Here is a 13,341-nt window from a genome sequence, read left to right on the forward strand (position 1 = left end):
CCCCAGCCTGACTGAACAAATCCAACAAGGTCCTGCACCTGCCCTGGTGCAGGCAGACCCAGTAACCAAGGCAAGATGATGCAAGTCACATCTGCAGGGCTGAGAAACCTGGAAATAAAGAAGCCAGGATTTCCATGCTATGTAGAACCTGCAGATTCCCCAGGATCTGAAGGCTCCCGGTCTAAGGAGATGGTGGAGCTGAGTCCATGGAGTGGCAGAGGAGCCCTTTGATCTCCTTAGGGGGACCTGGGGATGTTCCTGAGCTGGGTAATAACCTGTGAGGAGGGAATCCCCCTCCTCAGAGGCATCAGCTTACACGCCCCTGAGAAAAGGTTTCTCCCCTTCCCTCACCCCACCACCCTGCTGGCCTCAGCATCATGAATGGGCCAGGGTTTCATGCTGGCCAGGATGGAGCTGCCTGGTTCCTGAGGAGAGGGTTGGATGCAGGGCAGCCTTGGAGCAGCAGGTGTCCTTTCCCTTAAGCCAGCAGTCCATCCCAAATGTCCCTCTCACCCAGGGGGCACAGCAGGGTCACCCCTTGTCCTGCCTTGACCCTGTCTGCAACCAGCCCTTGGGGACAGCTGCTAGTCCGAGACACCATTTTGGTGTTAATTAAATGGAAGAAAATCCTTTAATTGCTCACTCCCAGTCCCTCTGGGCTGAATCCATGAGCTCTTGTTAAATCCAGCTTCTGTCACCAATCCTGCTCAAAACAGGAACCAAAAAAGCCCCACTTTGCCTTGTCCCCCCACCCTGTCACGCACCGTCCTTGCAGGGGCCGGCTGCCCACCAAGCATCTCCAAATTGTTATTCATGGGACAGGGAGGCTGCTCTGGCCACTCACCGCTCTGAGTCATCCCTCCCTGTGAAAATCTATTTTTGTCACCTCTTTGTTTCTGGGAAGAAGCTGTCCCTGCTGAGGGACAGGTCGGGACCGTGGGAGAGGTGAGCCCTGCCCTGCTGCGATACCCAACTCTTCCCCATCCCAGCACGGGTGAGTGGGGCCAGGCTGGTGCAGAGGGGCTCACCCTTCCCCTCACTGCCAGAGCAGCATCAGCCAGAGGTACAAACCTTGCCACGACCATCCTGCAACCCTCGGTAATAAAATCTAGACAGTGCAAAGCATCACTTCCCCTGGCAAGAAGCTTTGGCACTTTTCCCCGCAGGGTAGCAGATAAAGGATACCCCTCCCACCCTGATGTGCACTCTGTGGGGCAGGGTGGCCTGGTGCAGCTCTCACACGGGTTCCTTCCAGTCCCACTCCCGCCTGGGCGCTGCCAGGGTGGGCATGCAGCAGGCAGGGGGGGACACAGCAGGGTGCAATCCCCTGCCACTGTTAGCAAGGGACAGGTTGGAGGCTGGTGGCCTCCCCCCATGTCATGGGGTGCAGGCTTCTGTTTCCTTTGCATCCCTCTCCAGTGCCCACTTGTCCCATCACACCGAGCACTCCCCTCCCACAGCGCTCACCGGCCTCGCCACCAGGACCAGACGCCTGTTGCTTGGCTTTCTTCACATCCACCCACCCAGACTGCTCCATGTCCAGCTCCACTTTCCCCCTCAGCATTCCCTTCATCTCTACCTCTTCCTTGAACCACCTCATCTGTCTTCCTCTCCTCCTCCTCCCCACAGCCTTACAACACCACAAGTCAGGCAGGTCTCTTGCTGGCTCTGGGGTGATGGCTTTCAGGGGCTGGGGTACAATGCACTCTCTGGGGAGAAAGGGTGACTGTATGCTATCAACAGCCAAATTTGAGGAGTCTTTTGTAGCTCTGGCTCCCTTGCTATCCACTCAGACATGTCTGGGGGGAAAGAAGAGGTAATCTTTACTGTTGTTCCATACCCAGCACTGGAGCTGCTTTAAACACACACGCTCCTGCTTCCCTGCCTGCTAGGAAGGATTTCCTGCCATTACTGAGTAGACCTTGAAATTGATTTTGGTTGTTTTCCCTCTTCTGCTCCTCTTTTCTCGGTAGGGCTGTGTCAGCAAGGCCCCAGTGTGCCAGGAGAGAGCACGGCACAGCTTCTGTTGGAGCAAGGAGGTAGTGGTTGTCTGAAGCAGCTTGTTTATGAGCAGCTCAGACTAGAGTGATGGTGGGGGAAATTAAGCCTGTGTCTTTATTTCCCAAATGGATAACGTGGGCGTGTGGGGCAGAGGGTGAGGCATCCCATGGCAGCTCTCTGCAACAGCCCTGTCTGAGGGGGGAGAGCAAGGCAGCTAGGAAGTTTGCTAGTTCAGTTTTCAGGAGGAAGGCGGAAAAGGCCCAAAAGACCATCACAGGGAATGAGTGATTATGAGGCTTTCCCCCTCGGGGTATCAAGCGTCCCTTTACTGCCAGTCTAGGCATCTCGCAGGGCAAAAATCACCCCCTGGGCTGTGCCGGAGCAGCATCCTCTCTCCAGAAGCTCCCGCCGGGCTGACTTCAGCGAGCCCGGGGCAGGGCAGGGCTGGCCCCGTCCCCGGGTGCCCCGGGGCGCCCTGCCTGCCCTTCCCGTTCCCTTAGCCGCTGGCTTCCCGCGGCTCGGGCGGTCGCCCTTGCAGCCCGGGGAGGGTGCTGAGCGGGAGGGGGTCACTCGGAGGGGCACGGCCGGGGGCACGGCCGGGGCCGGGGGGCGGCGGCGGGGGCGGCGCGGTGCGGTGCGGGCGGCGCCGCCCGGCACATATAAGCGCGGCGCGGCGCGGCGGGGCCCCGGCGCCGGTGCTGCTGCCGGTACCGTCCTTCACCGCCGGCTCCCTCCGTGCTGCCCGTCCATCCCTCCGACCGTCCTTCCCCCTCTCCATCCCCGCCCGCTTTGTTTTCTCGCCGTCCGCGGGCTCGGGCCCCCCACGCCGCTGCCACCCTGAAGTTTCTGGCGGTGCTGCTGGCGGCGGGCATGCTGGCTTTCCTCGGGGCCATCATCTGCATCATCGCCAGCGTCCACCCGGCCGGCACCGCCGCGCCCGCCGCCGCCGCCGCCGACAATGACTCGGCCGCCGCCGCGCTCCTGCCCGCCGCCGACAAGGGGCTGGGAGCGCTGCACGGCCCCGCCGAGGCTCTGGCCAGCGCCGGGCCGCGCCTGCCGGGCGGGCCGCCGCTCTTCAGCCGCTTCGTCTGCACGCCGCTGAGCACCGAGTGCCCGGCCGCCGGCACCGGCACCGGCACCGGCACCGGCACGGGCAGCGGCGCCGGCCCCGAGGAGCTGCTGGCGCTGCGCAGCGCGGCGGCCCAGCTGCGCCGCACGGCGCTCGAGCAGAAGGAGCGGATCCGCATGGACCAGGAGACCATCCGCGAGCTCACCGGCAAGCTCAGCCGCTGCGAGGGCGGCCTGCGGAGCCCCCCCGCCGCCGCGCCCCCCGCCGCCGCCGGGCTCCGCGCCGCGCCGCGCCCCGGCACCATGGGCCACCCTCCCGACGAGCCGCCCGCCGTGCGGGAGCTGGAAGAGGCTGTCCGCACCCTTCAGGACAGAATCGACCGGATAGAGGTGCGAGGGATGCTCCTGGGGATCTGGGCGGGATGCTCCCGGGGAAAGATGCTCCCACACGTGCCATTCCCCAGCCTGCAGCCGCATGCACCCTGAACTAGCTCGTCCCCTCGTGAGGCTTCAGGAAGGCTGTCCCTGCCTCCCTCTTTCCTGAGATCTCTGCCCAGGGGCAAGGGACTCACCTTGAGCGCTCCTCTCTCTTTGCCATGCAGGGTATTCCCAAAGCACCGGGCTGCCCCAATTTCCCCACAGGCTGCACCCAGGCAGGACACCTTGCTTGCCCCATAGCACCTGTTAAGGACTCCGCTGGAGCAGGTTGGCAGCTCTGGCAGCCAGACCCTGCCCTTTAGCAGAAAGGTAAATCCCATCGGATGCCATCATGGGTATGAATGGGACACCTCACAGAGTAAAGTGCAGTGCCACCCACCATGAGCCTGGCACCCTTTCCCCACGTGGTCCTTAGGAGCTGCAGAGAGAAGGGCACAGCTGGAGTCATTCACTGTGCCCATTCCTGTGGCACTGGGCTGTTGGCACTTGGGATGCAGACCCCTGGTCCCCATTCTGCAGCAGCTGTGCCTGGCAGGCTCAGCCCTGGCCCAGGCACAGTCCTGTAGCACCAGAGGCTCCACCAGGTCATGGGGAACATCACAGAGTGCATGTTAGTGTTCATTTATTTGGGCTGATTTGGACTCAGCAGTCCCACGGAACTTGGCAGACTTGGCAGGATATGGCTGTGGCACGTGAGAGCTGCAAGAGGAGAGGTGTCTGTTTTCCCTGTGGGAATTGCTCCAGGTAGGAGTTATTCCCTGAGGTCTGTCAGGTGTCAGAGCCACCTGCAAGGAGCCTCCTGCGAGTCCTCAACCTTCCTGTTCGGTTTCCTGTTGCTCTTTCCACTCTTCCCTGGAGTGTGGAGCTAGGAGGGGGGTCATGCAGCACCCCACAGGGTCCCTCTCCTCAGCTTTGCCCTTCTGCCCCCTCACTACAGACATGTGGGCCCAGCAGCAGGGAATGGGAATGGGAATGGGAAATTCAGAGCCACTAAGGTCACAGGCTGAGAAATGAGACCGGGAGAGAGGGTTTTTGTAAGCGATGGAGATATGAACAGGAACAAAAAGACAGAGAAAGGAAATAAACACATGAACACAAGAAGGAAAGGAGCTGGAAAACCAGAGAGGAAGCCCCTGTGAGCAGCCAGGGTAATGCACACACAGGCACAAGAAGAAGCACAGAGGCATGCCAGGCACATGCAGGGAGTGTGGGATGTGCAGCCTGTCTGACATGTTGTCCAGAGCCAAATGCAGCCAAAGGGAGGGACAGACCCCCCCAAAAAAACCCTGCAGCCCTAAACAAATGATTTTCCATCAGTGGAATAACGCAGCAGGTATGCTCACCCAAAAATAAAGCAGGGCAATAGGTCTCTGCACACCTATCCCAGATGATGCACGGTGGGATGGTGCCCAGCATATCAGTTTGGATCTTGGGCAGCATGAGGCAATAGAGCCACGCTCTCCCTCTTCTCTGTGGGGCAGCATCACCCATGAGCTGCCCTGGCTCTTCTCCCAGGGTTTCTGAGGGTGGTGGGAGGTTTGGGGAGGAGGAGGAGGAGGGTGAAGCTCACAAGGGTTGGAGCAGGCTGTCACACGTGCCTCAGGAGCCTAAAGTGGAGCTGGGACCAGGCTCATGCACACACTGACGAGGAAGCCAAGTGGCACATGACCAAAAATGTTTGTGTTGCCCGGGGCCTGAGGGTCCCAGATACACTCTGCAGGGGAGACACAGCACCCTGAGGCTCACTGAGCCCTGCCAGGTGAGGAAATAGGGCAGCATGTTACAGGTGGGCTGGTCCTTGTCCTGGTAAAAAGTGTCACTGGAGTGCTGCACACCCCTGTGAGGGCTGCAGCCCAGCCAGCTGAGCCTCGTAGTCACACCTCAGCCATCCAGGGACAGTTGCCTGTGTCCTCCCTCTCTGAATTGCCTCTCTCCCCACCCCAGGAGCAGGCCCTTAAAACTTGCTGGTGGGGTACGTGCACTCCTCTGTCCCACATCACTGCAGCTGCCAGCCCTGGGAGCCCTCCTGGGGTACCCCATGACACGGGAGGCACTCTCAGCCTCCACAGCCATCCTGGACAATGGCAATGGTCATCCCAAAAGGTGACCTGGATGGGGACAGGCTGCAAAACCCATTGGGAAGGAGAGGAAATGCTGCCAAGTCTGAGATGGCTTAGTCTCAGAAGAGAGATGACACAAAATGCCATGGGCCGCCCTGGGAAGGCTGCGTCCCAGGGAGTCTCCAGTCAGGTTTGCCAGCAGGGATTACTGCTGGATGCTTCAGAGCCGGGACTGCAGGGAGGGGGCTGGTGGAAGATTGCTGATCTAATCTGGGCACTCTCAGCCCTGTCTGAAAGGCATAACAAGATTTATTCATGCACTGAAAAACCTATTAAGGCATTTGTTTCTTAATTTTGTCGGCATGGCAGAAGGATTTCCCAGGAGAGGATGCAGGCAGGGCCCCCATGGTCTTGCTCTTTGTCCCCTGCCGTTTCTGTGGGGCTGGGCTAGCATCAGCACAGCATTCACACATCTTCCTTCACCTCTTCCTAACGCCACCCCAATCGTCCTTTCCTCACGCACAGCAGCCTAGCTAGGCTTTTTCATCCTGGTTTCCAGGGTCCCCCCCTTTCTCTCAGCACGTGCTCATGTCTGTACTCGCTTGGAACACAGAGCCAAGGGATCCAGGTGCTCCTTTTCCATGCTTTTTGCTGCAAATGGAAAGGGATGGGGGGAGAATCACCTTGGCTGCCTGGGCTGTGTGAGATGCAGATAACCCCCTTCTCCCCATCATCCCTTGCAGGAGAGCGGAGCGGGAGAGGGGACAGCCTGATGGGCTCCCTGGGGGACCCGGTGGAATTGCAACAGCCTGCTTGCTCCTCGGCTGTCGTGGCTGTGCCATTGCGGCTGGTGACCTGGCTGCTGGCAGGAAACCCTCGGCTAGGGAATGGGAATGGGGGTGACCTAGCTGCTTCCCTCTTGTCTAAATCTCCAGCAGCGAGGGGATGTGAACACCCAAATTGTGACAGTCCCAGCCCCCTCCCTCTGAGCGAGATTTTAGGGGGACAGGATCAACAGTGAGCCCTCTTCTTATGAGGAAGAGGGAAAGGCTGATGCATCCCTGTTTTTCTTCTACTCCATGCAGTCCCTTTTGGAGCTTAATGATCCCCAAGGTCCTCCCTGGGTCCAAAGAGGTGGCAGTGTCCAAAACCCCTGGTGCAGCAGGTGTGCTGTCCTGCAGCAGTGAGTGTCCCAAGGCAGCAGCCATGAGGAGTTTTGTGCGGGCTGTAAGGAGTCCAAGGAGCGGAAAGGGTCTGATTGTGCATCCCAATACCTGGGATGTGCCAGGGCTCCCTCCTCCTGGGCTCCTGCCTGCCCTGTCCCAGCAGCCAGGGTGGGCACTGGTGTGCTGGGGCTGAGGGGCAGCAGCAGCGCCCGGATCTGCCGGTGCATTAGTAAATGAGGCTCTGATCTCCTTATGTAAATCAAAGTGCAATTGCTGCCCGAGGGCTGCAGCCCCAGAGAGCACACGCCGGCGTGGCTGCCGCAGCCCCCTGCCCCACCTCCCCCTCCCCACCCCCGCCAGCCGCTGACATTTAACGTGATTAATGTTACCTGGCATCTTTCAATCTTTTTTGCCGGTTCTGGTGGCCAAAAAGCGTGGAAGGAGCCTCCCCCACACGCACTGCCCACTCCCCTGCTGCCTGTGCGGTGGCAGATGGGAAGCCGGGTGCCTGCCGAACAGCCAGGGAGAAGGCTCCCCCCTTCCCCTCCCCAAAGGTCACCAGTAAATAACAGCTGCACATCAACCATTAATAATTTTGCAGATAATTTGCTTGGTGAGAAAGATGCTCGAGCAGCAGCTCAGAGGATCACGGCTCAGGGATGCAGCCCAGCCTGGCATCAGGGGCATCGCCCAGCACAACTCAGCTGCACGGGGTAGAATGGGGAGTCCAGTCTCCTGTCCAGCCATCCTCTGTCCATGGGGACAGGGATGGTGTTTGCTGGGATGGCCCTGAAACCCTGCCAGATGAGGGTGCTGACTGTAATCCCTTTCCAGAAGGAGCATGGGGTTCAGTCTGCCATGTGGCTCCGGCTGTCGGTACCCTGGCTGCCAACTGGGAAGGACCAGCAAGAGCTGGAGAGAGGGCTGGGAGGGGGAAAACTCGGGAGGGGGGAAGAAAGTGAGTGAAGGGGGAAAGACACAGTGTGTGAGCATGGAGAGAAGCATCAGGAAGAGACGCTCTGAAGTCAAAGAAATGGAAAAGCCATAGGGAGAAAAGTTACAGAGGGGAGAAAATAGCAGCAGGGAGAAAAGCAGGAGGAAGACAGAGGTTTAAAAAAAAGTACTCAGTCACTACTGAATAATGTAGGGCAGGCTATCGGGGGCTAGTGAGAGTGACAAAATCTCCCAGCTTTTTCTTTTTTCATCATTAACAGATGGAGCCATGCATGAAAGCAGGGACGTAGGCTCCAAACCCGCAGCTCGAGCAGTCAAAGCGTGCGGCAGACAGGAGCGTGCCAGCCTCCGCTGCAGCCAGGCAGCCTGAAAGGACAAGAAAAGCTCTTGGAGCCCACGGGATGTGGCCATAGAGGCAAAGGCAGCCCCCTCCCACCTGTGCTGCCTCCTGCCAGCTTGGCTACAAATGCAGACAGCCCCAGGTGGGAATTATCCCTGCCAGGAGGATGAGAATTAAACTTTGCACATCCCTTCCCTCCTGCCATCTCTACCCCGCCTTTCATCCAGTGCCCAAGACCCCCTTAAAAAAACCAGAAACAACAAACAAAACAAAAAAAATCCCCAAAAAAAAACACACACACAAAAAAACCCAAAAAAAACCAACCAAACAAAAAAAACCAACAAAACAAACCCTAGCAAAATAGTTAAAGCCCCTTTCCCATCAGCTAATATTTCAGTTTTGTAAAGACCAAAGGCAGGATGCTCGTTGCCCCTTTCCCATCAGATAATCTTTCAGTTCTGTAAAGAGCAAAGGCAGGATGCTCTTTGCTGGGCACTTTTCCCTTACCAGAGAGGTTTTGCTCTCACTGCAAGAGCATCCTTAGTGCTGCCCAGAGCAAGCCGGCAGTGAGAACTGGCATTTGGTCAGGGCTGGCAGGTGTCCCCAGCACAACCTCTCTTTTCTTGCTGGGTTTTGCTTTTCCAGGTTGATTTTTCCTCACACAACTTGTGGGTTTGCCCTGGCAGACCCTGCTGGAAGCTCTTGCCAACCTTGGGGCATCATAACTTCCATTTTATTTGTAGCCTGAGCGTGTTGTTGCCCAGAGTGGGTACATTTGTGCTCACACCAGCACCATCTTCTCACTTTTCCTCTCCCTGCTGTTCCCATCCGCCAAGGCTGCATCCTGCCCAGCCAAAGCTGACTTTCTTCCAGCCTTCCCCTCCCCTTTGTTGTTCATGATGCATAGTGAAGATTAGGGGTGAGGTGGGCAGGCATCCCTCTCCTTCAGCTTTGTGTGTGTGATTATCAGGTCCTGTCCAGCCTGGGTAAGCTGGATATAAGAAAGAAGAAAAAACAGGGAACCACAACCACAGGTGAGTGTGCTGACCTCCCCCAGGCAGCTCTGAGGCAGGAGGGAGGCTGTTCAGACCGACAGGGATGGTATCCCCCGTGTCCTGCCAGCACAAGCCCTGTGAATGTCCAGGGTTGAAGCAGGCATGCAGATCCCTTGGTGCTGGAGGAGCCAAGGCAAGGGTTTCCATGGCTGCTCCAGCACCTCTGGGAAGGTCTGGCAACACAGAGAAGGTGGTTGTCATCTTTCAGAGCCCATGGCAGAGACACTTATGCACTAAGGACATAGGGAAAGAAGAGGGCTCCTATTTACAGAGAAACTCCAGGAGCATGGCAAAAGGTCACTTTCTCCCTTCCGGAGTGGTTTTCTTCTAGCTGGGATGGGGTCTCCCAGTAAGGTGGGATCTGGGTCTTTGCAGCAGTAGCAGCTGGCACCATCTTCACCAGCTGCCGTGTTGGACTTGCCATGGGAAGAGTTTTGGTCTGAGTGTTAACCCTGACTGGACAAGACAGGCTTGGTGTCCCCAGGTGATGGCTCATGCCTTGAGGGCCAGAGACACGACAGCCTGGCACCAGTCCCACTTGTCCCTGCCATCCTGGTGGACCAGGAGAGGTTGGCTTATGGAGAGCTACCTGGCACACGTGCACACACCCCCGCACGCCAGCTGAGCTCGGCTAAGAGGATTACAGCCCCATTAAGAGATGTTAACGTGCTGGCTGTAGGTAAGCGGCCTCACGAGCAGCAGGACTGGCCGGGAGCTCCAAGGTCCTGCCTGCATCATTTCCTCATGGTGGGAGGCTGCCTGCAGGAGCAGAGCCAAGGGATGACCCAAACATCCCATCTTTGCTCTGTCTCTGAAGCACGGAAAGTCATTAAGAGCAGCCAAGCTTCGTTTTGCAGTAATGAGCTCAGTGGGGGCTCTGAGAGGGGAGGTACAAAGTCAGCTGGAGGCTCTTGGAGAAGACCCCAGTGCGGATATGGGACTGTCATCCCAGCACTACCTGTGGTGCTGCAGGCTGGGCATGTCCTTATTTTAACTCTTATAGTGACACTGTGCTGAATTTTCTCTTTTGTCCCTCCTATTCCCGCCGTCGTTGCTGCCACCAAATGCAGCAGGAGCTGCCAGCCCGCACCAATGGCTCGGCACCCACTGCCCCAGCACTTGCCCGCGACGCCCTCCACACCAAGATGGAGCAGCTGGAAGAGCAGCTCCTTTCCAAGATCCTGACCCTGCAGAAGGAGCGCCAGGCCGCCAGCAGTGACCGCAGCCAGCAGCAGCACAACATCGAGAAGGAGCTGAACTCCCTCCAGAACCGCGTGACGGAGCTGGAGCACGGTGAGTCCTGCCCAGCGGGATGGAGGTGGGGCAGAGGGCTCCCACCCTGAGGTGCATCACCAGGAGAGCCCCAGGACGGGTCACCCTCATCCCAGCTACAGGTGCTGACCTTCCTCTCTCCTCCCCTCCTCGATACGTAGGACCGCTGGGCTACAGCCCTCCTGATGCCTTCAAGGTGACCATCCCAGTGCAGAACAACTACATGTATGCCCGCGTGAAGAAGAGCCTGCCGGAGCTGTATGCCTTCACCATCTGCATGTGGCTCAAGTCCAAGGGCCTGGCAGGCATTGGCACCCCGTTCTCCTACTCTGTCCCGAGCCAAGCCAACGAGATCGTGCTGTTGGAGTGGGGCACGAACCCCCTGGAGCTGCTCATCAATGACAAGGTCAGCCCAGTGGCAGGAGAGGAAACCCTGCCCTCATCTTCCCTGCTTCAATCCCCCCAGGAAATTACATTCCTGGGGGCACTGGTGTGGGGGAGCTAGGAGGAGGGAGCCCTAAGTTTATGGTGGGAGGCAGGAGGATTGGGAGGGTGGCTCACTGGGGTGAGTTCTGAGAGGGAGAAGCAGCACATCTGCATGTCTGTAGATTTTGGGATGCCACCACCACCACGGGGGTGCACTGCTTGCTCTGCAGGGGGCTGGGGAGATCCTGGGGTCCCCCAGCAGTCCTACCGAGCACTGGGATCTTGCTCTTCTCCCAAAGGTTGCCCAGCTGCCGCTGAGTCTGAAGGACAAGGCCTGGCACCACGTCTGCGTGGCATGGACCACCCGGGACGGCAAGTGGTCAGCGTACCAGGATGGTGAGCAGCGGGGTGCCGGGGAGAACCTGGCCTCCTGGCATTCCATCAGGCCCCAGGGTGTCATCATCCTGGGCCAGGAGCAGGTAGGTACCAGTTCAACACCGAGAGCTGCCAGCTAGCATCGCTGTAGTGGGAATTGGCTGGGGGAAAAGCCCCCAAATGGGGCGAGGGGAGGGGGCAGCATGGGCAGGAGTGCTCAGCAGGGCACTTGTCTCTCCTGCCTGCTCATCCAGCCTCCAGGCTGGCCATGTCCCCTCACTGTCTTCTCTTCCCTCTCCCTATCCCTTTGGCTTCCCTGCCTTGTCTTCTTGAATCTCTTCCATGCATTCATCCCCTCCCCTCCTTGCCACCAAGCACCTTGCTCTGCTTCTCCCCAGACCTCTCCCCCTTGCCATTTCCCATGGGATGCATGTTCCTCTTCTCTTCCCCCCTGCCCAATCACCTCTCCTGCTCTTTCCCAGGACACCCTGGGGGGCCGCTTTGATGCCACACAGGCCTTCGTGGGAGAGCTGGCGCAGTTCGGCGTGTGGGACCACATGCTGGCGCCAGCAGAGATCCTGGGCTTGGCCAACTGCACCTCCCACCTCCAAGGGAACGTGATCCAGTGGGATGAGCAGGCGGTGGAGGTCTTTGGAGGTGCCAGCAAGGCGGGCTTTGCCGCCTGCGAGGAAGGGAGGAAGGCGTGAGCAGCCCCAGCCCTCTCCCAGCGCCAAGGAGCCCGCTGGCAGCCCTGAAGCAGGGAGCCCCTTTCTCCCCTCCCAGACCACTGAGCCTTGCCGGGGCAATGCTTGAGCCCTGTGCTGGTGTCCCAGGAGGGAGAGGGGCCCCTGGAAGCCTCCCTGTTGTCCCTGTGCTGGTGCTGTGGCTTGTCCTCATTCCTGGCAGGCTGGCTCCTGAGTCTCATCTTGCCCCACTTCTGTTTTGGGTGGAACTCGCTGTACCTGCAAGTGTCCTTGGTACGGTGAGGGTCCTCACCTTGTCAGACCTTACAGGGAGTGGGAAGGAGAACTCCCTCTGCTTTGAGTGCAGTCCAGCCTCAGTGGGATGCCAGGGTGCAGGCATCACCTGAACACATCCCCTTTCCTTATTTATTTCTAACAACCTCACTGTCCAGTTTTATGAGCCTGCATTCCAGGATCCCACCTCCAGCCCCATCCTTCTCCTGCTGCCCTGGTTTTTCAAATGTGGCCCCAGGGAAGCTGAGGGAGAATGGCAGAGAGTCAGTGGCACAGCACTTACCCCCCTGCACCCCTTTCCCTGCCTCTGCTGCCTGTTTGGGCAGGGCTGCCCGAGGAGAGCCAGGCTTTTAAGGCAGAGGGAAGAGAGACTCCCCACCACCTCCAAGCTGGGGGATGGGTCAGCCACCAAGGGAATGGGGGAAAGGGGCAAAGCATCTCCCCCAGCGCTGGCCGAGGGGGAAGGAGTGCAGCACTGCCACCAAAGGGAGCAAAAGCAAGAAAAAGAGAGATGGAAGATGGTGGTGGTCAGAGGAGCCCCGCCATCCATCCCCCAGTCTTTTGGTACTGGATTGGGCTACTGCCCTTGGTTCCACCCAGGTCCCCTTCTTTAGCTGCTCCTTGCCAGGAACAGGGCTGCCACCGGCCTTGAAACTGGGAGGGTGACAGAGCAGGCTGGTGTTCTCCCTGTGTGTGGAGTGCCTGAGAATCCGCTGTTTCCACACTGCGTGGTCACCAACATCTCGATATGTGAGTGTGTGTATGTGCACGTGTGTGTGTGTGTGTGTGTGTGTGTCTGGGGGTGGGGTGGGAGGGTTATTTCGGGGCTCTCATGGTTGCTCAATGCAGTGTTCAGCTTCCAGTGTTCCCCCTACCCCAAGTCCCACTTTGGGTGGCAGCTGCCCCCTCCCTGGGGGAGGCAAAGCTGGCAGAAGGGACAGCCCTGCTGCCCCCCATCCCCCTGCCCAGTGCTGGGGTGGCTCAGCCCACTGGGGATGACACGGCGGGGATGGGGAGCAGCCCCAGTGCCAAGTGGGAACACTGTGACCTCCGTGCACCCTGAGGAGCTGCCCCCTCTGCCTCCCTCGCTCGCTCGCTCGCGCGCTTTCTCCAATGCACGTTGTGAAAAGGGCCCTGAGGCGTGCCCGTGTTGGGGCGCTTCTTTTGTAAAGCTGATCGTGAACAATAAACGTGATGTTTTCTGTTCGA

General features: G+C 58.7%; 1 protein-coding gene across 1 annotated transcript; it reads left to right on the plus strand.

The window, feature by feature from the left end:
* The first annotated feature begins 2,678 nt into the window (after positions 1 to 2,678).
* On the plus strand, positions 2,679 to 13,341 carry NPTXR (neuronal pentraxin receptor). Its single transcript, XM_064420204.1, has 5 exons — positions 2,679 to 3,459; positions 10,153 to 10,375; positions 10,516 to 10,760; positions 11,080 to 11,259; positions 11,638 to 13,341. The coding sequence occupies exons 1-5, from the start codon at positions 2,872 to 2,874 to the stop codon at positions 11,860 to 11,862; spliced, it is 1,461 nt and encodes a 486-aa protein (XP_064276274.1). The 5' UTR covers positions 2,679 to 2,871; the 3' UTR covers positions 11,863 to 13,341.

The sequence above is a fragment of the Passer domesticus genome, chromosome 5 (assembly GCF_036417665.1).
Source record: "Passer domesticus isolate bPasDom1 chromosome 5, bPasDom1.hap1, whole genome shotgun sequence".
Classification (NCBI taxonomy): Eukaryota; Metazoa; Chordata; class Aves; order Passeriformes; family Passeridae; genus Passer; species Passer domesticus.

Coding starts and splice junctions, on each gene's coding strand:
- NPTXR (XM_064420204.1), top strand. CDS start 2,872: ATGCTGGCTTTCCTCGGGGCCATCATCTGCATCATCGCCAGCGTCCAC. Junction 10,376..10,515: donor CGTGACGGAGCTGGAGCACG/GTGAGTCCTGCC, acceptor CTCGATACGTAG/GACCGCTGGGCTACAGCCCT. Junction 11,260..11,637: donor TCATCCTGGGCCAGGAGCAG/GTAGGTACCAGT, acceptor GCTCTTTCCCAG/GACACCCTGGGGGGCCGCTT.